A 23,543-nucleotide genomic window follows, 5' to 3' on the forward strand; every position below is an offset into this window, starting at 1 on the left:
GGAGACGGCCGCGGTTTTACATTCCCCATACAGATGTCACCTTGAAACCCGGTACAGGAAACCAATAAGATTATTTGTCTATAGGCAATAACGGAGGACCACTGTGACGTATGTACGTGCACATTTAAGTCAGGTGTGTCGGAAAACACTGATTACATGTTTACCTATAGTACGTTCGGTGGGGAGTGACTTTTTCAGCTATCTGTTCTTGACTTGAGCGACAGGGCAGCACCGATTCGAATAAATCAAAAAAATTCACCTTTTAATCAGTAAGTGGATCAGCGATAAGAAAACAAACATGGAATAAAATGATTTATATTCCTGCCCGGGTGATAATGTACATTTCCGATTGATGCTAATCATTAGCATATGAATGGCATTTTCCATTGAACGTTAGCATTATGCTTGTGAGGGGTTTTTTTTGGGGGTTGTTTTAAATAAAAGATACCGAACATATTTGTGAGGTCATGCAGACACGTCAGTCTCACCCGGGGATGATGATGATGATCGTGGTGGAGATGAAGGTTATTACTGTCGCTTGACCTCCCGGGAGCATCACGCAGAAGTCATTACAAACGTCTGGCGAAGAAACCCTGCAAGAGGCCTCATTTGTAGAATGCAGTTCACCACGTGGTCAGGCATCCCATAAACGAACGTTTGTCCACCTTACCTGCCTGGAACTATCACAGGAGACATACCGTCTGGGTGCGCACGTGTTTAAACAGTCCCGGACCCTCAATGCGCCCTCGTCTGCTGCTTTTGTAATGACAAGATTAGCATGTCCAATGGCGTGACATGTGGCTTCTCCCCAAAGCGTCCCAAGCGAAGACTGTTGGGAGAGAGGCATAATCAATACAACAGTACATTTTTCAAAAAGCATCTTCCATCTATCTGTCTGTGTGTGTGTGTGTGATGCTGAGGAACAAACAAGAATGAAAGTTAAGGGGTGGGGCTTAACAACACTTGGCAACTGTCACTCTCGTGGAGAACATCCAAGCGCTCACATTCTTCCCTTTCTTCTCAGGGACTTCTGGGGTGGCCCGAAAACTGTCGTCAGTGTAGCGACTGTGGTGGTGGGGGGATGATGCAAGGAAGTGGAGGAGGGAGGTAGAAAAACATACCACGCCCCCCCCCCCAGATCCATTCAGACGCTAGAGAGGTGCGACAGGAGACGCGTGGGGACACATGGAGTTGCCACTCTTGGAAGCTGTCACGATATGACAACCCTCTCCTCTCCGACCGCATTCGAAATGGAGATTGTCTACTTTTTGCTGCTTTTGGCCAATTTGGGACAGCGCCGCTTGGTTTCCGGAGGCTGCCTTGGTCAATGCTGCAGCGGCCGAGATATGAGCTGCGCCTCCACCGACTGGAGGATGGACCGCGTCTACGGGACGTGCTACTGTGACCGCGGCTGCGCCACAACGCGGGACTGCTGTTTTGACTACTTCTCCCACTGCCCAGGTGAGCGCCGACAGGTACATTTTCGACCTCTTTTGCGACACTCCTGAGATAAGCACGCATCCCCCTAAAGAAAGATGATAAGATTCACGCATTCTTATCTGGTGTGGAAATATCTCACAGAGGTGGAACTGTTTACCGAGCCGGGCCGAGCCGTAGGGGAGAGCGACAAGTATTTGAAGAATGCGATTAAGTCGATCAGTTTAAGAATTTACAGCACAAGGGTGCGCGCGTCATCCGTGAGGCTGAATAAATTCAATCTTGTTCCGTGACAGTGTTTGACTGACACGTTGTTCCAATTCCGAAAATTTCCCGCTTACTTGTGCTTTCTCTCCAAGTGTAAACATTCACATATTATTATTATTATTATTTTTTTAAATGTTTGGTACACAACTGCAGTTGAAGACAGACAGATCTGCCTGCTGCAGCAGCTGCAGTGCGTGGCAGTGAGAGAGAGGAGTGTGAGCTATAAGGAACTAACTTGAGGGAAAAAAACGCGTGTGTCTATGGGAATAATTACACTTCATTAATTACTATTTCTTACATCACAGTTAACACCCGCACTGGATTTTTCTTTGTTGTTCATTTTGAGTGTAATACCACTGTCAGTCACAAGAAAATTGTTTAACACTGTCAATTTGGAAGAGAGTGAAAATAGGAAGTATATTGAATCCTCTCTCATCCTGCTTTTTAGACCTACAGAAAGCAACGGCTGTAGTTTCATTTTAGTCATAAATGCTCGAAGAACACGCAGAGGGAGAATTTAAATTATTATTTCTCTTAATAAATAAATAAACATTTTTATATATAATTTTTTAACAAGACCAGCCACACATCACGTACAGATTCAGACCCCTGCCCTCCACATTTGCTCACAGAAAAAGCAGACATCTCCGGCGTTCCAAATCAAGAACTTACATTTCATTAGCTCCAATGATACAATGCTCTGAACTCCAGCTCAGGCGTGTAGCGTGACAGCTTGGAGCTTCTGGAGCGGCTGCGCAGAGCCATGCCAACCCTCCTGGCGTAGACGGGTGAGACACATCGCCGAGCGGCCCGCTAATGGCGATGAACCCTGCCCGACGCTGGAGGAGCGGGCCGGCTGCATGGACTACAGAGACCGCCGGGGAACCCCGTGCCGACTGGACACAGGTGAAGCCAAATTATGTCTGAATGACTCTGAAAGCACTGCAATGATCGAGGCCTTTGTTATCAGGCCCTGCATTTATTACCAGTCTGGAGTTTGGCAAGGCGAGGCCCAAGATGGACAACTTTGGGACCCCTTTGGATGCAGGGTGAGTAACCACAACAAGTGGGACTGTTTGCTCAACAAAAGACCATCACAGTCTACCTTTTCATCCAGTGAAAAACACAGAGCAGCAAACCAGTCCGCTGTTGTCTATTTATGTAGCACGTGAGGCTAACGTAGCAGTCTCCACTGTCAGTCAAAGCTCATTCTTTTCAAACAAACTCATCACGGACAATTTGTAGAACTAGCCGCACAAAATCCCCGTTAAGGTTTAACTAGGAAGTGGCTAGCGTAGGAAGCTAGTGCAGTAATCTATGCCTTCACTCTGCACTCCTTCATGTGCCCAACTTCCATTTCGTCAACTTTCAAGCGTTGCAGCTAACATGAGAAGCTAACTCGCTCTGTCGAAGGTCCAGATTCCATTTGGTTCAATTTTAAGCGCCAGTTGCTAACATTGCAGTCTACATCTTCAATCAAGGATTCTCCTTGTATCCACCTTCCATTTGGTCGACTTTCAAGGGAGGATGAGACCCAAACACAGCAGACCTTCACTCAGTGCTCCTTCCTCATCCAATTTTCATTTGGTTGAATTTCAAGCGTGGCAACTAGCCTGAAAAGCTGACTCAAAAGTCTCCTCCTCCACTCATTGCTTCTTCTTGTCAAACAGCTGAACCCAAATGCACAAAACACAAGCTGGAGTAGATCCACACAAGTGTAACTCGTTAGCGGCTCGTACCAACACCTTAATTCATGCCATCAGACAAATGATAATCCAGATAAAAAGACTAGCCAGTGCGAGACCAGTGTTAGCTGACATGACATTCTCCACCTTCGCTCATGTCTAACTTACATTTGGTCAACCTTCAAGTGTGTCAGCAAGCGTGGCAAGCTAAGGCAGCAGTTTCCATCTTCATTCTGGGCCCCCTTCATAACAGTTCAAAAGGACGAACTGGAACTCATGCAACTGGTCGCAGAAGAGCCATATCAATGTCTAACTATATTGCAGTTAGCACAAGAAGCTAATGAAGCAGTCTACACCTTGACTAGGACCATTGCGATTTCTTGTCAATCAGACACAAACTTGTTTTTCCTCAGATTCTGCGTGGAATTCTCCATGGAGTCACGCTCCCCTCACTGTGCAGTAGAGAATCGCCCGCACACGCACTGGATGCGCTACTTCTCCGAAGGTTTCACGGTTTGCGTGGCGTGCCAGCCGCCCGCTATGCGCAACCACAGTGGTGGTTGCCAAGGAGACGGCCAGGAAATGAACAGGTTGGTGTCAGTGTTGTTGTGGAGCGCATATCGTGCATCTGGAAAATATTCACAGGGCTTCACTTATACCACATTTTACGTTCCGGGCTTATTCCAAAATGGATTTTTAAAAAATAGATATTTGAAAATTCTTTAAAAGTAAAATACCAAGTAAGCACTCACATTTAAGTATTTACAGCCTTTGACGTACAACTCAAAAGTCGGCGCATCAGCATTTTAATGAGATTTGTAACAATGTAACAAAAAAATGCATTTCATTTTGAAGCAAGCCTGGAACTTAACCAAAAAGGTGGGTTCCAGCGTCATAAACATTTGTTTTGGCTGCAGGGATGCTGTGCTGCAGTGGCAGGCGGTGGGCAACCCCCGCTGCAGTGGCACTTGGAGGAGGATCCGCAAAACGCAACAGTGCAACTGTCCACCGCAGCACAGCTTCGTCTTCATCTGAACGACTCTGTCAAGGTAGCGGTGGGCAGCTTACAGAGCATTTGATTCGGGAACTGTTATGAAAAGCCCCCCAAAGCTCGTAATATATAAAGATCCCCCCCCCCCCCCCCCGCCCCACAGAACAACATGGCAATAACAAAATGGCCCCCTCGGACTTAACATATCTGCCAAAAGGCACACGGTCTGTAAAATAATAATAATATAATTTTTTTTAAATGCCATGACATCTGTTGTTTGTTTAAATGATGTTCTTCACACGTTTTAATGTCGATTCATTCCAATGACATTTTCACTCTTCTGGATCATTAAACAGACAACAGAGACGGATGGTTCTTATGAAAAACAAGGGGGAAAAAAACTCAAATGTAAGCACTCTCTGCACTTATAGTTTTACCACACCGCGTCAATGGCGAGTTAGTTTGATGATTTTTTTTAAAGCCGTCTAATAACGGTCAAAAAACAACTTCCGCAAGAACAGCCTCAGCACATCGTATAAGACATCCGAATGCAATGCGCAAGAGTCCGCAATGTTTTTGGAGGACAAATCATGCCCTCTAGTGGCACAGAAACGTAACACAAGTCCAATACAATAAAGAAGAAAAAGTGGACCCCCCTTTTTTATGCTTCTCAGTTCACTATGTGGGTCCTCTCCAAAATCCTCCAGCGGTCCTTGAGCATCACGCCAGTGCGGTCCTCAAAGTCGTAATCCTTCAGGATTTGAGACCACTTGCCTTTGCCGTGTTGCCGGACACCCTGCACCAGTCTACTGTCCAGCTCAGATGTCCATTTCTAAAATACAAATAAATAAATACATCAATAAGAGCACCACAGATCAGAGGATCCTTCGTCGTGGGGCCGACTAACCCGAGGAATCCTCTTCTGTGTGACAACAGAATCGTTTATATCTGGAAAAAACAGAAAAACAATCACTTAAAATTTGTCATGGAACAATAGTAAAACATGTAACCAGGAATAAGGTGCATGCAAAATTAGCGGTGGTCAAAATAATGTGTTGTGGCTATTCAAAGGAACAGACTCACACACACACACACACACACGCACGCACACTGAATACCCTTTTTTCTCAGCGGTCTGATGCAGACTTGAGGCTGCATGCGAGTGTCCAGGTCGCACACGCTTATTTGGAGGGACCGAAGATTGCGTTTTGTCCTGGATGGGCGTGATAAAAATAAAGTCACATTGTTATTGTGATGTTTTTCAAGTTGGTCAATTGACCGGTTGCGTTTGTGTTTATGAACAGCAACAATACTTCTGAGTCATAGACAGACGGGGTCAGACTGACCCGCAACGTAACAGTACTGGTAAATCAATTCTCATTAGGAGGCATTACTTTGGCGTGATCTCCTCTGATTGGTCAGCCTTATCGTTGCCGGACAAGCGGACGTACTATGAGGCAGAGAAGTGCAAAATAGTTCAAATACGGCGATTTCTCATGATACATCCCGTAAACGCGATGTATTCGTATCATCAGGCTTTACTCACCCCGAGTGCCGTTTTTGCTTGACGGTCGCCCACAGTGACAGGAGATGCATCCAGCTGTGACGAATCTATGAGTCAAAGTTGCACCACGGATTCATATTTTATTGGGGAAAAACTAAAAACAAACAAACAAAAAAAAATCCGGCAAAAAGGAGAAAGCTAAACTCACTACTGTTGAACAATCTTCGTTTGGAGCCGCGGGCGCCTTTTGTGATGCCAAGTTTACGTTCTGGTCTGGGAGGGGGGAAAAAATATATGCACAGGTTCAATGTGCAATAGAACCGTTATACATATAAACATCATTATTAGTAGTTCGATTGAATTTCTTTTAATTCCCTCTCAACGCTGCACTTTGTATTTGTACTTTGCCGAACGCTTCTGTCGTATTAATACAGCATGTCTGAATATTGCTGCTGTGACAGATTCGTTTCATTCAAGGGAGGAATAAAGTACTTTATGCACACACGTATGCACTTGTATCCATCAATTGCGTCGATGTCACCATCAAATGTCATACGAAGGACGGCTACAAGCAAGAATCAATTCTTAACTGCAGCAACATCCATAAAACGCCACAAGGTGCCAGTATCACTCTACATACACATTCTTGCTCCCTTCTGCTAATAAATTGTGTGTGCATTGGGAGATAAGTTTTACTTTTGAATGTTTTGGATTTAAACTTGTTTCGACATGCGCAGTGCCGGAAAAATAAAAAATAAAAGAGCTTTGCTAGACCGGTGTGAGACAGTCACAAAAGAATGACACAAGAAATATGAGCGTATTCAAACAATTTTCCGCACCTGACGTCATCTTGCGAGCTGTCGGCTCCCAGTGAGAGAGTGGCGTCCTCCAAACCTTCCATACTTTGCTCGTCCGCAGCGCTCGACACATTCAAGGATAATAGCTCTGCGGATGACGTTTGTGGTCACGGTGTTGATTAAAAAGAGGCGTCGCAAAAAAAAAAGCTTGAATGCGGGAACTCACCGTTTACAGATTGCCATCGGAGGGACACGCGCGGCTTCCGGGCCGTGTCGATTTGAGGATTTGCTTTGGTCCTACGAGAATGTGAAAGGCAACGAAATGACAGAAACAAATATAAGGCAACTCTGATAGGTGTGCGCTGGAGAATGAGTTCAAGATTTATGATTCCCTGCGGTTAAAATTTGTTTGTAAATCTAAACTAGACAGACTTTGTTGGGTGATTTGGCTGGAACAACAGATGATTTCCTACTTTGTCTCCAGCCTTGAGTGGTCCGAGATGGACTTGACCTCTTTTGCCGCGGCGTCCGTAGCGTCGATACTCTGGGACAACCGGACCGCCTTGATGGCTTCCTGGGAGACAAGACACGCACATTATAAATGATTTCAACTCATATTCCTACCTTTCCAAACCCATTAACTTTCGCATTAAATGTTTTGAAGCGGTGCCAAATGAGGCTCGCCACTTAACCGCGGCCGTCGAGGCTCGACCTTGGGCCAGCGCAATTATGGAAAAACACCCGTGACAGCCTAATGATGAAATGAAAAAGCGACACATTTGCCCTAATCGCGAGGGCAGGAAGGGTGTGGCCACATTAGTTGGCATCGGCTGGTTGGTTGCCCTTCCAAAATATGGTAAGGCCAAATTAGTGGCGGCCAAGATAGCATTTTGGCTAATGATGCAAGATATTTAATACAGCGTTAAAAGTTGGTTCCTTTAAATAGGACGACACAATGCCGCGTAGGCTCTAATAAATTCTGTTGCGGACATTTATACGTTCCTAAATAACTTATGTTAAAAACTTTAACTGAAATGAAAACATAAAGAGGAAAAGCACCACTTTTAAAGGTCCGAACATACCAAGGATATTGATTTCCCCCCATTTTGTTTTGAAAATTGTAACAAAGAGGGGAAAAATGTGCTTATATTATTATTATATCAGACTATTTTATTTGAATTGGAAGTTTCTCTCAAAACTCTCCATACTTTTAAAAGGAAGAAAACAAGCGAAAATACTTTGTTTTATTTTTCCCTTTTTTTTAAATGAAATGAAATTACAGTAAAGAATGCATTCATTGTTATGAGATTAAATCCAAAAAACATAAAAGAAAAAAACAGCTGCGATAGGCTGCGGCACGACCGCGCAGAAAAATGGCTCGGATAATGGATGGATGGATACAAGGAGAAAAAAAAAACTATATTTAAGGGTAAGAAAATAAGAAGAATGCAACCCCCCTCATTTAAATAAATCATGTTTTTCCCCCCAGTTAACTCATTCACTCCCAAAGATGTTTTTAAACGTCTTTCAGACTTGGTCCAGAATTGGCTGGTACTGAATGAGTTAAAATGTGAAGAAAAAAAAAACGAATAAAAAGGAAAACATATGTAGGTGGCAGAAAATAGCAAACCAGAAAATCCTCTTTGAAATCAAAATTTAAGAAAAAAAAATGAAATTTGAAATTAAAATGAAAAAATAAAGACCGATTACAATCCATTTTAGTGGCAAAAAATATTAAGTATTTCCTTTTCTAGCTGTGTTATAGCTTGGTTCCCATGCGCCTTGATCCGTACCTGCCCTGCCTCTATTGAGTTCCGATTTACAAGTACGGTTTACAATTACCAAAAAATAAATAAAAAATAAAATTATAATAAAAAATAAAATAAAATTGAAAAAAGCTCTGAGCTTCCCCTGTAGGTTGAGGAATTTCTCATCTAGTCCAAACCAAGGTTCAAAGTGGCAGAAAAGCGACGTGGGGTGGTGTGCATACCTTGAGAAGGAAGTCTGACGGATTCTTGACCAAGTAGGCATCAAGGAAGGTCTGCACCATCTCCAGCAGTCGATTGAAACTGAACACGGTGAGGAAAGGGTGGTAGATGTCCATCTGTGCCACGATGTTGGAGAGCTTGGCTGCCACTTTTTGTGGGTAATCAACATGTTCTTTGAACCAATTGAGGGCGCCCCATGCCTTCGTTCTTTGGCCTTTCTCCAAACACACCGCAACAGACTGACAGAAGTCACAATAAGACATGAAACAACAGAATCCAGATGGGACATGAGGACATGAATGCAACAGTGGTGGGGAAGCCATTTTCAATTTTCTGAAGAAATTATCTTGTTTAGAAAAACACAAATAAATAAATACATTTAATTGTTGTTGTCCCCCCCCCCCCCCCCCACTCCACTCTCACGATTTGTTCCAAGCCACCCGCCTTTTTGAAAATCACCTGTATGACGAGGTGAACTCTGATGTTCTCAAACAAGCTTTTGTCCTGCACGGCATCTTTGAGGTGAAACCAAGTCTTGGCTGCGGACATTAGTGGCATCACTCCATCCTCGTCCTCAAATCGGGCACCTAGAGGTGAGGTGATGAAAAGCGATAAAGGCAAATGAAAGGTTGCACTGCTACGCAGAGTCTGTAGTGGGTAATCTCACCCAACTGTTTTCCTTGCATGACTCGGGCGAGGAAGGCGCAGATTAAGGTTTTCTCTTGTGAGCTTCCTCCTTCAAGTAACGGCGTCTGAAAAATTGCTTTTGGGAGAGGGGGAAAAAGGCCTTTACATCATTATAAATTCATCAGATGTGATGTTGAATTTGTTTAAACACGTGCCGCTGATCCCCGCAAGCAACAGCGTCACCTCATCGCAGACTGTCTAACAGGTGAGCCAGTTATTATCAGCTAACTCCACACTTTCATTTGCTGACATCCAAGTCACTCACCAGCCTTCTTCACCGCTGTAATGTCGGGAGAACCGTTTGGTATTTTGGTCCGTATGAGTTTAATAGATTTATTTTTCGCCGAAACTAGTCAGACAATCAGATAAGTTGAAGTGGGAGACATATTAAGAAATAATGAAGTCATGTTGTTGTACTGCTCTAATTGAAGGCATTTTAAAACTAGAATTTCTTCCACGAGATGAGAGACGGCACAATTTAGAGAAACGTTACTTAAAACGCATTTTATGGTGAACATAACGACAGTATATATTTATCGTAGAACATAATAAAATGCATCATAAAATTAGCCCTTCCCCCAAGGCTTGTAGTAACAGCGTGCGTCAAAATGGGGCAACCATGCCTGGTAAAAATTCTCGTCAAAATAACATTTGGCCCAGTTTCTCTGTGTTTGAAAGCATTACTCTTAATACTATGGCCAGTGTTGTATCTAAGGGTGCTTGAAAAGCCGAAAAATGGGACCCTTGTGACACTTTTGGTGTCGTGAGAATACCCGAGTCGTTTTAACTTGTTAACACCGTTTACAATTTACTGCAAGTTGAGTCGATCATTCAAGACTAAATACAAATCACGCGTCGCGGTGCGGTTTGCATTTGCAAAGTCAAATCAAACCTCAAATCGAGTGTGAAGTGAACAACAACTTTACATTCATAAGTCGAGATGGCGCCATTGAAGGCATCGTGATTCCTCTCTTTAAAACGACGACAAATGGCGGAAAAAAGGAAGTCCAGAATCCACTTGGAGGCCACAGCGGCGAGCTGGCCGGTGTTGGGATCTTCTTTAAGCGTTGTTTTATCGGTGTTACTGTTGTCTTTGGGGTTTCCTTGTTGCTCCATGTTTACATTCTCTCGTTCGAGGAGGACTCTGCAATCCGCTTCTTGAATTTTCAGCGGGAAACGCCAACGGCCGAGGTTGGTTGAAAGTCATGCGGAAACCTGTAGCGCCCCTCACAGCCTCGGATGAGCAATTACAAGTGCTCGGACGTGTACCTGTATCGTTATTTTGGTATGAAGATCAATAAATACATGGAAGAAAATAACAGTCACTGTTTTTAGTTTTATCATCTAGTGTCATATTTTTATATTTTATATTTTATATTTCATACTTGATATAAAGTAGATCTTCATGATGCGAGTGTTTGTTTAAAATTGGGAGGAAATATGAAAATATATTTTTTTTAAATGTACAAAAAGCCAATACAAATTCAAATTGAAAAATCAAATTTCCGTAAAAAAATAGACTGGAAAAAAGAAGGGAAAAATTATATTAAAAACGCAAATATGAATATTCACAAAATTCAAAAAATGCACATTCAAATGAAATCACTGTAAAATACGAAAACCCTACATACATAACAAAAGTAAGTCTCGTAGATAAATGCCGTTTTCAATTTTTAAATAATTTTTTCTCGATTTATTTTTAACTGAGCGATAAGAGTAATTTGACTAATTTTTGAGCCATCACGACCATTTTTGTGCTTACAGCGCGAACGTAGTTTGATACAGTATTCGCGTGTGCTTCTGACCCCTACCGTTGGATAGCGGTACGACACTTCATATCAAGTCACGGTGGCTTCCTTGCAACGTGCAACTAAGCAACACTTCGGCTCAAACCTATTTTTTAAATATTATTTTTAAAATAAAACGCCATTAAGTAAGTCATTAAGTTTTATTTTGTTGAATATAACAACTACGGATCAGTCTGACTGATAACATGCATTACTAATGGCAATGTTTGAAGGGCACGGCACTGGCCAGGCTCGAATGGTTAAAAAAGAAAACAAGCCAGATATTTATACAGCGGAAAATGCATCCAAACACCACTTGTTATATGTACATTTATTTGTTATTCTGCATATGCTAACAGACTTGGTGATGGTGGGGGAATATGGGGACACATCGACAAGTGTTCTGCGGCCACATCATACTATGGACTACAACATGCATACAAAGATGTCGCTTTAGACAGAAACTGTATGTGTGTGTTTGTGATCAGGAATCATTCTCTCAGAGAAAATAAAAGACACAAGCTATCATTAACACCCATGGTAATGTCAATGTGGGAAAGCTGCACAAAAAAACGTGATGCGCAAAGTCACCGACAGACACGATACGGTTGTTACATTACATGCCGAAACGTAAGTATGGTGGCCCAAAAGGGACAATAACACAAGCCACGCCACTCCACTGTCTTGAAGGGGAGCCAACACACACACGGAAACTTGGATGCAACACAAGTGGGCGTATCCATTCAATTCCCCCATCGATCGGCCCTCCCGTGGGGGTGCGCCGTTGAGGTCGGAAGTGCTCAGAAGTTCGGTTCGACATCATTGTGTGAATGATGTGATTGAATTGAGAGTGAAAGACAAAAAGCATCCAGTTATAGAAAACCTGAGAACTTAATTGCATTAATTGTATCCATTACAAGACCTGATTTCTACTATAAAATTAGACTATCTGTACAGCGCCACTCTTTCTCTATCTTTTTCTCTTTCTAACTACACAAAAATGAGCCACCACCTTCTCATATGTGGTTATGAAAAGGTGTCATCCACTCTGTGGTCGTGCTCCATTCTGAGACTTTTTTTGTTTTGTTTATTTATTTCTATTTTTTTATTCCAAAAAATATAATTATTCTCCTCCAAAAAACACAAATGGGGTGTGGGTGTTTTTGAGTCATTTGGCCTAATTTGGATTTCTGTCTGTCATTGTTTGGGTGCCTGACAGTACATAGACAGTCAATAAATCGGAATCTATTTCAGTAGTTCAGTTCAAAAAGTGACATCCGTATTACTGCACAAATAAAGAATGAAACTGAATTCATAATCTTTAATGCTGCAATTGATTTTATTCTGCAAATACTTCTGTGGCCACCGGGAGGCAGTATAATACCGTCATGTAAATACTAAAGAAGAAGACTACTGTCTGGGGCTCAGTAAAACTCTATAAAATTAGACATTTTTTTCTCGAAAGGACAAGTTTTTGTTCAAATATCTGTTACTTAAAACGCTCCAAAACCGCGACTACTAATGCTATCGTTAGCATGTTAGCAACGTTGTGTGTTTGTTTTGACAGTAAACGTGACCAGTGCAAAATGTTGTCCTAAATTTAATTAAAAGAAAAATGCTGGCGCACAGATGCGCTTCAATTTCAAGACGGAAAAAAATAGATTGATTTGTATACAGTCTGTAAAAGGTGACCAAAAAAAAAAATCCAAACAAAATTTCACTGTGTGTAGTCACTGAGCTTCACGTTTCTAATTGAACTGCTGAAATAAAATTCCACGCCGTATCATATTAAAAAAGCAAAACAAAAAGAAAAGGAAATAACCACCAAATTTTCAATTACTTTGTGGTGAAATTCTCTTGTGTTCGTGTAATACTGTTTTTTTTGCCTCATATTAAAGATAGAACAGTGGAAAAATACATAGTCACTTGTCTGTCTGTACAAATCCCCCCGTAGACCGAAGAAAATAAAGTGCCACAATTTTAGGCCTGCATAGTTTTTGCAGTAGTTGACATAGTACATTGTATATATATCATATAATACACAATATATCTTGTACTTTCAGCACACCCGCTCTCTTTTTCGTCCGTGTTCATGACAAGACAGACAAAAAAAAAAGAAATAAATTAAAAATAAAGACAACTACAAACATGCACTTTGTACATACAGCCACGAGTCGCAAAAATATTTCAGCCATAAATTGGAATTGAAAGGCAACCAGAGATGCTCTCTGTCGGCGTAAAGAAAACAAGAACAGAGTAAATTAAATTTACACACACACACAAAGAAAAAATACAAACACAATTATTAGGAAGCTAAAAATGTAACCCTCCTGTTATGTTTGCTTCTCTGGGACAGCAGTAATCTTCTTGCATTCATTTGACCCGTGACATTTAATTATCCAGAAGTGTCCAAAAAAAAAAAGGAAAAAAAGGGGTGGGGCAAATCCCAATAAAGATTATTAATATTTAATTATTAAGCCAAGCAGAAGAAGCTTCCTTTCCCAAAAAAAGCACTTAAAAAAAAGGGGCAACACAGTGCGAAAATTACATGACGTATATTCGTGTCTTTGACACAAGCTTATCTGTGTACGTGATTTGGTCCATTGCTATCTGAAGGAATATTTTTACTAAAATTGCCAAACTAGATTCAGTTACATTATAAAGCTTATAGATGTTGTAATTCATAAATAGTCTTCATAATAATTGCTTTTTTTATGGCTCTCAATCTACTGCTGAATTATTGGAAGTGATTCAAATCCTACCACTGTAGAACTACTTTTTTTGAACAATAAGCTTTTTTTTTTGGTTTGTTTTAATTTACCAATAACTTTGAAAAGATAAATAGATACGCTGGAGAGTACATGATTCATTTCCAACCATAAAGCCGATGCGTACGGCTACAAGAGTCCTGATGTTTTTAAAGATGCTAAATCCAGGCTGGGAGTTTTGTTTGCGTGAAAAACCTGGACCAAGTTTTTTTGATTTACAGGTAACATCATTCCATTTTTTCTCTTCCCCCTTTACAAACAAATTGCTAATTTTCACTTCCATTATTTCGATTTGTGGTGGCACGGTGGGCGACTGGTTAGCACGTCGGCTTCACAGTGCTGAGCTTGTGGGTTCAATTCCGGTATCGGCTTTCATGTGTGGAGTCTGCATGTTCTCCCTGTGCCTGCGTGGGTTTTCTCCGGGTATTCCGGTTTCCTCCCACATTCCAAAAACATGCACCGTAGGTTAATTGTTTACTCTAAATTGTCCCGAGGTGTGAGCGTGAGTGGTTGTTCGTCAATGTGTGTCCTGCGATTGGCTGGCATCCGGTTCAGGATGTACCCCGCTAACTGTCCGAAGACCGCTGGGATAGGCTCCCGCGACCCTCGTGAGGATACGCGGATTAGAAAATGGAGGGATGGATGAATATTTGGATTTGTAAACTTATTTTTGGGAGACAACTGTGCTAAACAGTGAGCCACAACCTCCCTAAAATCAAATGTGTCTGTTACAATTACAAAAATTGTTTTTTGTTTGTTTGGGGTTTTTTTTTTTGCTAACTAATTGATTCAGTGGTCGAATACCATAACAAAAACTTTACATACGCACAAACATAAATTACAGGATCATCACGAGAACACATTGCATTTTCCACAAAAGGTAATCAATGATATGTTATTTTTAATAAATAGGTCGCTACAACAGTTGTCCTGCCCCATTTTTTTCACATTGCTAACAATGGTACCGTCCTTTTTTTAAAATCTTTTTTTGCGTGCAATGTCATTGCCTTTCATGTCCAAGTATTTACACAGCAAACAAAGCACCATAAAAGATGAGTCGTTTTTTTTTTTTTTTAAATGCATGCTTATTTACAGATCACTTTATCTGTGCAATGGAAAAGGAGGTTGTCTTTTATGTACAAGCGGAAACTGTTTCCACCCGTGGGTGGATTCCTTCAGGATAGCAGTTTGTCAGGGCGTTACACGACGACACAAGTAAAAGGGACTTGCCATGCCATGCAGAAACATCGCTTCAAGGGGGCTTTCTCGCAATCACATGCTGGTCTCACAGGTGGGCGAGAGCCCGCTGTCCCCGGGTATCAGGTGGATATCAGACGTGAAAATGTGGTTATCTGCTTTGTGTCCGTTTTGGTCGGATTCCCCGTCGCCCGGTCCGACCACGCCTTGGCGACAGTTTTGCGACGTGGCCCTGGGCGACCGAGGCACGCCGGTAGCGCCGGCCACCTCCATCAGATGGTTGCCCGAGGATGGGCCCTCGTCACCGGGTGGGGTGTCTACCAACGGGCCGGTCTCCCCCGCCTCGTCATTGTCATCGTCCTCCTCCGCAGCCTGGATAAGAGCTTCCGAGCTGGCCATGAGAGGTGACGTCTCCCCATCTGGCGACTCTTCCTCGAGGATGCTGGAGCTAATGTCTCCAGGAGACGTGGTGCTGGGTGGCGTCGGCGGGCCCTCGGCGGACGTCTTCCCCACTTTAATATTAAGAGGGTTGTTCCCGCGAAGAGATTTCTGTATGTTCTCCACCGCGCTAGTGAAACTCTCACCTTCCTCTATATGGAGTTCCGAGCCGTCACCGCGGTTAAGAGATTGATAAAAGCCGTCTTTGAGGATGTCGTCCGAGGAAAGCTGAACCACCGTTCGATGGAGGGGCGAAGGCACCTGGAGGTGTCTGGTCTTGGCTCCATCCACCGCCTTCATCTCCAGCTCTTCCTTGAGGGTAGTCTCGGGGCTGTGGGACCTCTTAGGTGAGCCCGGGCCGGCAACGGTGGTGCTCAGCGTGCTCATGGAACTGGCCGTGTGGAGGTTGGTGAAGGACTGGGACTTGGTCATCTGGTTGTACAGCTCCTCCAGATTCTGGACATTGAGGTGCTGCGGGGTTTTGCTCGTCCACCGCGGACTCCCGGTGGTGGTGACGGTGATCCGGTGCGGGGAATTCGGCGCAGCCACTGCGTTCTCCAGGGTCCTCTTCTCTGGCGACTTGAGGTTGGTTTCCGAGGTGGCCAACCTGGTGGAACCTCCCCAGCGGTTGGGTGACAGGTGGTTGTCCAGAGAGGTTTTATCCTCCCCTCTGTCCACCACGACATCCATGAGCTCCATACTCCGGGCAAAGGCGTCTTTCAGGTTCATGGACACGATGCTGCCGTTGCGCTTGGCTCTCTCCAACGCCTCCCGCCTCTTGATGGCCTTCTCCTGTCTCTTCTGCTCCTTGTAAAACTCAGAGAAGTTGTTGACAATGATGGGAATGGGCAGGGCGATGACCAGCACCCCTGCGATGCAGCACAGCCCTCCGACGATCTTTCCGGGTAACGTCTGCGGGTAAATGTCCCCGTAGCCCACTGTGGTCATGGTAATGGTGGCCCACCAGAAGGAGGCGGGGATACTGGTGAACTTGGTGGCGTCTTCGTCTTTCTCGGCAAAGAAAACCAAGCTGGAGAAGATCATGATGCCCATGGCGAGGAACAAAATGAGTAAGCCCAGCTCGTTGTAGCTCCGTCTCAACGTGAAGCCCAGAGACTGGAGCCCCGTGGAGTGCCTGGCCAACTTGAGGATCCTCAGTATCCTCATGATCCGGAATATCTGCACAACGCGCCTCACGTTCTGAAACTTGAGTACGCTCTTGTTGGACTCTGTGAGGAAAATGGTGACGTAGTAGGGCAGGATGGCCAGCAGGTCGATGACGTTGAGCGGACCCTTGAAGAACTTCCACTTCTTGGGTGAGGAGAGGAAGCGGAGGAGGTACTCCATGGTGAACCAGGCGATGCACACGGCCTCCACGTGCGCCAGCTGAGGGTTGTCGTTGGCGTGGCCAAACTCGTCCTTCTCCTGAAGCTGCGGCAAGGTGTTGAGAGACAGCGCGATGGTGGAGAGGACGATGAACAGGATGGATAAGATGGCCAGAATCTGCAGAAACATAGACATACGTAAGACCACATTAATAGCTGCCCTTTAAGAACTCATTCAGTACCAGCCAATTCTAGACCAAGTCTGAAAAGACGTTTAAAAACGTCTTTGGGAGTAAATGAGTTAAATACAACTTCTGAAAATTGTTCAATAAGTGGGTTAACTTCAACCACGGTATGCCTCTGATCTAACTTCTGAGCCAGAAAATTTGTATGTCAGTCTATCGCTAAGAATACTTTCACAGCAGGGTAACCTGCATGTCAACTTTGAACCTATTGTGTCTCTGATACTATCTCCAATGTAGGTGAACTCAACTCTGACAAACCTGTGATACAATACCCAAAGCGGGTATATTTACACGGTGACTTCAACTCCGTTATCCCTTTGATCCTAACTCTGAACCAGAAACGTTTGTGGTTCAACTTTGACCTTGTTCTGCCTCTGATACTTCTTCCAAAGCTGATAAATTTAAAGATCGACTTTGATTCCGGTATGCTACGTGTACGACCTCCATAGCCTCTAAAATTCGCACGTTGATGCCTTTGACGATCCCAAAAAGTATTCAGTTCGACTTCGATCCGGTTCTACCTCTGAAAGACCCGATACCACATCTGAAAATTTCAAATTTGCCAGGCAGTGCTGCTCTACACTCAATGTATGATCTGGATCGTAAATCAAGCCTGTTTGTGTTTTTGTAAAAGTCCTGTCTTAAAATCTCTCCTGCATTGTCTGTGCTGACATTGTCTTTTCAATTGACTTGTATTTATTTAAAAGTTACCCCAATGCTCAAACAAAATCCCCAGAGTCTGACAATTGTCATCGCGGTTGTTAAAACACAACAACTCTTCAATGTCAAAAGCGAAATTAAGTTGGGAGTTGACATTGTGCCGACTTCAAATTGGATATTATGACTCGGGTGCAACAGTGACTCGGGCGATTTCCATTGGGCAAAGTAGATGTGTATAAACAAAATACAAGAGGCAAGGAATAAATGACGCGAATCAGAAGAGTGAGTGAAGGTCTGAGCACAAACGGCGCTGCGGGCGTGCTGCTGAATGACAATGAGTCCGTCGTATGCAAAATGAATATAAACATGGCCAAGTAATGGATAGAAATGTGGATTAATGTCGCCTGTTAAGGTAAGACCTTGATGAGGGACGAAATAAGTCATCACAACTTGGATTAAATGCAGCGTCGAGTGATTAGAATCGCATTTAAATTACGGTCTGAAGACACAAATCTATTTTTGAACAATCTGTGTTACATAACAGTGCAATTGTATCATAGCGCCACCTGTTGGCTGGAAAAGAAAAAAAAGGAAATTTGAGTGCCATTAAAAAAAAAAAATCACATTGGCCTGCACCCGAATCCCAGATAATAATAAAAGTTCCTCATAATGCCGCTGTCTGCCTCGGCTCAGATTCTTTTCCCACGGATCTGAAGATAAGAAGAAGCTTTTGTCCCAGAGAAGCTTTATGGTGTCAGTTTTAAGGATGTCGTCTTAGCAACTCTTGAAAGAGTGCTTTGGCCGAGAAGTCACTCTCAAGGTATTCTTTCACACGCAGACGGACGGAACAGGTGATACGGCATTTATACGCTATTTATCCAGAACACAATCAAATGGGTGCAAATTGTACGACAGTTGGTTTTGGGAGAAGTGAGTGTCAGGTGACAAACGACCCACACCAACTCAACAACACCTAACCTGCCAAATTAGCATGTCGACTTGGACCCTGATTTGCCTCAGGCACAACCTGTGGTACCTCTACTTACAAAATTAATTGGTTCTGGAAGAAATTTCTGAACTAAAACATTTTGTAAATAGAGATGTGTTTTCCATGTAAATGCCCTAATCCTTTCCAAGCCCCCTCCCCAAATACCATACTCTATGTTTACCTTTTGTCTCTTGAAATTTATATCGTAACAAGAGGCGAAATTTTCCAATTGAGGCGTTTCACAACTTAAAAATTTCGTATGAAGAGACGTTCGTAAGTAGAGGTACCACTGTACTCTGATACTACCACTGAAGGCGGAAATCGTCAATTCCGTTATGGCTCTGAGACTAACTCAGAAGCTGCTAAATGAGTGGATTGACTTTGACCCAGTTTTGCCTCTGATTCTACGGCCGACTTTTTATGCCACTGATACTACCTACAAAGCCCAAAAATCTGCAGGTCGACTTCGACTTCGTTCTGGCTCACACAAGACCATCATACCTGGTATATTTTCTGGTCCACCTTGACCATATGATCCCTCTGATACTCTCTCAGCACCTAGCAAATTCCCAGCTTTCCCGAAACAGTCTGCAAGGGGCTTTAAAGAGCCGTTCTCGTCTGTCTGGCAGCGCCCCAACGCTGCCGAAAAGGTTCAGTGGTCAAGCATTTGTTTTGGACTCAATCCATTGTGTTACACAACACAGATGTGAAGCAAACAAGATAGGTGTCATGGCGTAGGTGAGGAAATGTCACTCGCTGAATGCTGATGAGGTAAAAGCGATTATCAGCTCAGAGGGGCAGCTTGAGCCCGGTCCAACATCACTTCAGTCACCTTACGCACAACGTCTTGAGATGGATGTCGGAGTGCCGCCAACTTGTTTTGAAATCAGAAGTCAAGAATAATGGCTTGTTCAAATATTGTTATGTATTAGATAGGACAATTTGGTTCAGACTTTAGCAAGAATCACGGAAGTTGACATGCTTGATTTACTTTCGAGGGCCACATAAAATGATGTGGCGGGCCAGATCTGGCCCCCGGGCCTTGACTTTGACACCTGTGAACTAGAAAGACAACACTTGCTAAGTTCTCACTTTGCGTTGAAAAAAAATGAAGCCGTTTCTCAGCGGTAATCTTTTAATTGATTTTTTTTTTTTGCGGCAGAATCAATCGAGACGATGGCTTATGGTAATGTGCATCGATCCCGGTGTGTGTGTGTTCGCCATTTCATCATCTGGCAGTTTGGTGACCCCATTAACTAAGTAGTGTTAAACCAAAGAATTACCGTTGTAGATGGATTGACCACCCTGAGCTCCCTTCATTAATCTGGCCTAATGCCTGCCGTGTGTTTGGAGGGTCCTCAAAGGGTTGTGTTGGAAATAGAGACTCAACATGGCAGCCGTCCAGAAACCTACAGCAAGGCAGAAAACGGGCTATTTTAGTGTCGTTGTCATTCCAAAGGTGTCGTCTGGAACGCAAAATTGACTTAATCAAGCAGCCGAAATGAAAAGAGTGCTAAATTGATGCGCCCAAGTTAATTCCTAGAAACTGGGACAATACGCGACAGAATGAGATGAAATAAATGACTTGCTTAGGAGTCCGTCTGGCTAACCAGCCTTGGGTGTGTAGCACATATTACGCCAGAGGGGTTATAAATTCACGGGTGGGCTTCGCCTCTGTTATACATCTGATGCTACCTCCAAAGTTGGCCAATTTGTAGATTGACTTCAAGCCTTATATGCCTCTGACACTACTTCCGAAGCCTTACTGTTAGCAACACAAATCACTACCTAGCGCGAGAAGCTAACGCAGAAGTCGACACCTTCACTCAATCCATAATCCAATTCCTATCTTCTTACTGTCGTGTTTCTTTCCAGCTCACTGTCAAACTTCCTAATGGGGCCCTCCCCCACTTTTTTCACTGCATACTTTTGAAAACATATCATTCAAAGACCCGAGAAATACTTTGGGCATGTTTGTGGGCACAAACAGGAAACTGAGCAGGCTCTTATGAAATATTTATGAACATCTTTTCCGGGGTGCAAACATGCCAGTCAATGGGGGCCATGTCACCAACGTGCCATCACGGCTTTGGTAAATCGATGCAGTGTTCATAAATTATCATAACTGCACTGGCCAGTCCCTGTAAGGATTTATTATTATTATTTTTTACACCTTCAAATGTCTCCTCATCTGTCTTTTAAATATGAACATGATGCCAACAGGATGTGAGCGATGTGCTGACCAGAGCGCAATGAAAGCACTCTGGCCAGCTTAAAGATTCATGAGAGCCATGCTAAGCTAACCAATAAACGCTCAATTTGTAAGCTAGCGAGGCCATTCCCCGCTTCCGCCCTCCTCAAAGAAATTTAGCCGTGCGGCTGTGATAGCGGTGGATATTTAAAGCCGCTCAATCGATGGTTATAGGGACGTTGCTGTCTAGCCTCTTATTTCGCCTTCTCAAATGACTCCTGTACACGTTGAACTCGGCGGAGCAACATCTGTACAAACAAAGCTTCCTTTGCTGACTCAGCACTTTTTACAACACGTCCTCGAAACGCCCTCAAAGCCGAATCATTTGAAGTTCAACAGCTATCTGATTTGCTGATATGAGATGGTAATCATAGAACAATAAATGGACCTTAAATGGCACATTTTCTGGCGGAAATATGCCTGAAAAATGTGACGAGAACAACAGAAAAGGAAATGAAATTTACAGTCACGGGGAAATTATGGGAGCCAAATAAGTGAAATTAAAATATTTTGGAGCTGTTTCAAATGTGGAACAATTTGGACTTCAACCTAAATGTTCTGGAAATGAAAAGGGAACAATATGGATTGTAAGAGCAACCAAAATGTCTTGGGGGGGAAAAAAAAGATCAAAACATCAAAATTTGGAATTCAACAAAATGTTTCCAAAAAAATGGGGAGGGTGTGAGGAAGTATACGAAGCCAACTCTGTTTACTACCCGAGACAAGCTGCTTTCTTTGCTAATGAGATCCTTCCCTCCCTTCTTCTATCAGTGATATGTTTGCATGAATAAATGCATGAGCCACGCTGGCACCAGAGGAGCAGCAACAGATGATTGGCACAGGAACCCGAAACATGGGGCGGAGAAAAATAGCCTTTCTGGTTAATAGAGGGTATCAGTGATGTCAAAAAGGGGTGGAAAAGTATGTTAATAAGAGGGTGCGCGCCTTCAAAAGTTTGGTGTTCAATCAAATGGAATCAAAGCTTCTTGCTAAATGAGATTCATTTGTACTATTTCCGCGGAGGTGGGGACGGAGAAAAACGAGTGTGCCGACTTGAAACTTTGACCTAATTATCCACTAAATGCAGTTTATGGGGATTATTCGTGGTGAGTTAGGTGGGTATATCGTGACTCATGGAGGGGTGCGCAACCCGAGTTGGTGTGCTGAAGGGTGCGCAAGCTTAAAAAAATTGAGGGAATGACATAAAATCAACATCGCCAAAAATTCAATCATGGTGCTTCGCCTGGGGGTGCGCCAACACTTTTAGGGGTGTTTTGAAAGTGGGTGCGTGGCTTAAAAAGTCTGGTAACGGTTGTTCACAAGAGAAGAGAAGAAGAAGAAGAAGAAAAAAAAAACGTATTTGTCTCACATGGGAGAAATTTGCAAAAAGGCTTTTATTTGGCAGGAAACGTTGGGTTTTCAAGGATTGGGGTGCGCTAACTATGATGCAATGTTGAAGGGGGTGCGAGGTCTAAAATGATAGGGGGAGGTTGTTCTGTGACATGAAATCAATGTAGCTATGAGCTAAAATTGTTTTTTTTTTGTTGGGAAAGAGGTTGTGGTGCCTCAGATAAGGGTGCACCAACTCTCTTGGAAAGTTGAAGAGGCTGTGTGGTCTAAAATGTTTGGGGAAGGCTGTTCTATGCCAGAATATATGTAGCGATAAGCTAAACAGGCATTTTTTGCTGGACGGGGATGAAGTTGTGGTGCCCTGGATAGGGGTGCGCCAACTCTGTCGGGGTGTAGAAAGGGGTGTGTGACTTAAAAAAAGTCTAGTAAAGGCTGTCCAGAAACAGGGCTAAACTGTCTCTTTTGTGTGGAAATGTGACTGAGTTGCCAGGGATTGTGTGGGTTGAATTTGATGGTGGGGTGCACCAACTTTGTGTGCAATGGAGGCTGGGACATTATGATACACGCAGGTGCTCGTGTATTTTTGTGCGGACGGAACAAGCCTTCGCCAGAGTTCTAATGCTCCCATTAATCATTTTTATCACATGGACGCACAAGACCTCAAGGAAGTGGACGGCCTTTAAAAGACTAATAATTCCCCACGCGCCGCACAGAGAAAACACCATAAAGAAAAGAGGTGCGCATGGAATTGGCGGTGAATTATATCACCATTAAAGCAAGAGGTAAATCCTTTCAATTCCTCTCAGATTCTAACAAATGATTCCCCAGTGACATGGACTTGTTTGGTTTTGAAAAGAAATATATTCCTTTGAACGATGACTATCCGTTTGCCAATAACTGTAATGACTCTGTGATGTACAATCACGGTGAGGTGCGCGCAACCCTGCGAGCGCATAAAGGCCCCCCGAGGGTGAATGAGATTAAAAGTTTAGTGTTTTTCTGACCAAGAACACACAACAAAGCCATTTTGCATACAGTGTCATTGATTGAAACACAAATAGGACAACCTTACCCAAACATTTTAAGATGCACACCCCTTTTTAACATTCCAACAAAGGGGACACACCCACATCATGGGTAACTCACATCTACCTGCTAAAACAAATCCAAACGAACCT

At 43.3% G+C, this 23,543-nt stretch overlaps 3 protein-coding genes across 6 annotated transcripts in view; 1 reads left to right on the forward strand and 2 right to left on the reverse strand.

The window, feature by feature from the left end:
- The first annotated feature begins 1,006 nt into the window (after positions 1–1,006).
- Positions 1,007–6,392, forward strand: sbspon (somatomedin B and thrombospondin type 1 domain containing). 3 transcript variants are annotated; one of them, XM_086102295.1, is made up of 6 exons: positions 1,007–1,461; positions 2,416–2,610; positions 2,675–2,753; positions 3,803–3,979; positions 4,307–4,438; positions 5,055–6,392. In XM_086102295.1, exons 1-5 carry the CDS (start codon positions 1,218–1,220, stop codon positions 4,422–4,424), a joined length of 813 nt encoding a protein of 270 aa, XP_085958421.1. In that variant the 5' UTR covers positions 1,007–1,217; the 3' UTR covers positions 4,425–4,438; positions 5,055–6,392. The 3 variants fall into 3 exon arrangements, with proteins under 3 accessions (XP_085958421.1, XP_085958422.1, XP_085958420.1); XM_086102296.1 differs by having other exon boundaries at positions 5,512–6,392; XM_086102294.1 differs by having other exon boundaries at positions 1,008–1,461; positions 4,307–6,392.
- terf1 (telomeric repeat binding factor (NIMA-interacting) 1) lies at positions 5,051–10,514 on the reverse strand. 2 transcript variants are annotated; one of them, XM_086102293.1, is made up of 13 exons: positions 10,283–10,514; positions 9,337–9,432; positions 9,129–9,256; positions 8,672–8,908; positions 7,155–7,255; positions 6,908–6,978; positions 6,724–6,829; positions 6,093–6,157; positions 5,927–5,991; positions 5,775–5,830; positions 5,499–5,593; positions 5,288–5,328; positions 5,051–5,212 (listed from the first exon to the last, which is right to left on the reverse strand). In XM_086102293.1, the coding sequence occupies exons 1-13, from the start codon at positions 10,470–10,472 to the stop codon at positions 5,051–5,053; spliced, it is 1,413 nt and encodes a 470-aa protein (XP_085958419.1). In that variant the 5' UTR covers positions 10,473–10,514. The 2 variants fall into 2 exon arrangements, with proteins under 2 accessions (XP_085958419.1, XP_085958418.1); XM_086102292.1 differs by having other exon boundaries at positions 5,490–5,593.
- Positions 10,515–12,463: 1,949 nt separating this feature from the next.
- The window catches only part of kcnb2b (potassium voltage-gated channel subfamily B member 2b), a 48,291-nt gene continuing 37,211 nt past the window's right edge, over positions 12,464–23,543 (reverse strand). Inside the window, exon 3 of the mRNA XM_086102462.1 lies at positions 12,464–17,049. Within this exon, the coding sequence (XP_085958588.1) occupies positions 15,184–17,049 (1,866 nt within the window). The 3' untranslated portion in view covers positions 12,464–15,183. The remainder of the gene's footprint in view (positions 17,050–23,543) is intronic.

The sequence above is a fragment of the Hippocampus guttulatus genome, chromosome 21, assembly GCF_054856545.1.
Source record: "Hippocampus guttulatus isolate MCC_2025c chromosome 21, RoL_Hgut_1.0, whole genome shotgun sequence".
NCBI lineage: Eukaryota > Metazoa > Chordata > Actinopteri > Syngnathiformes > Syngnathidae > Hippocampus > Hippocampus guttulatus.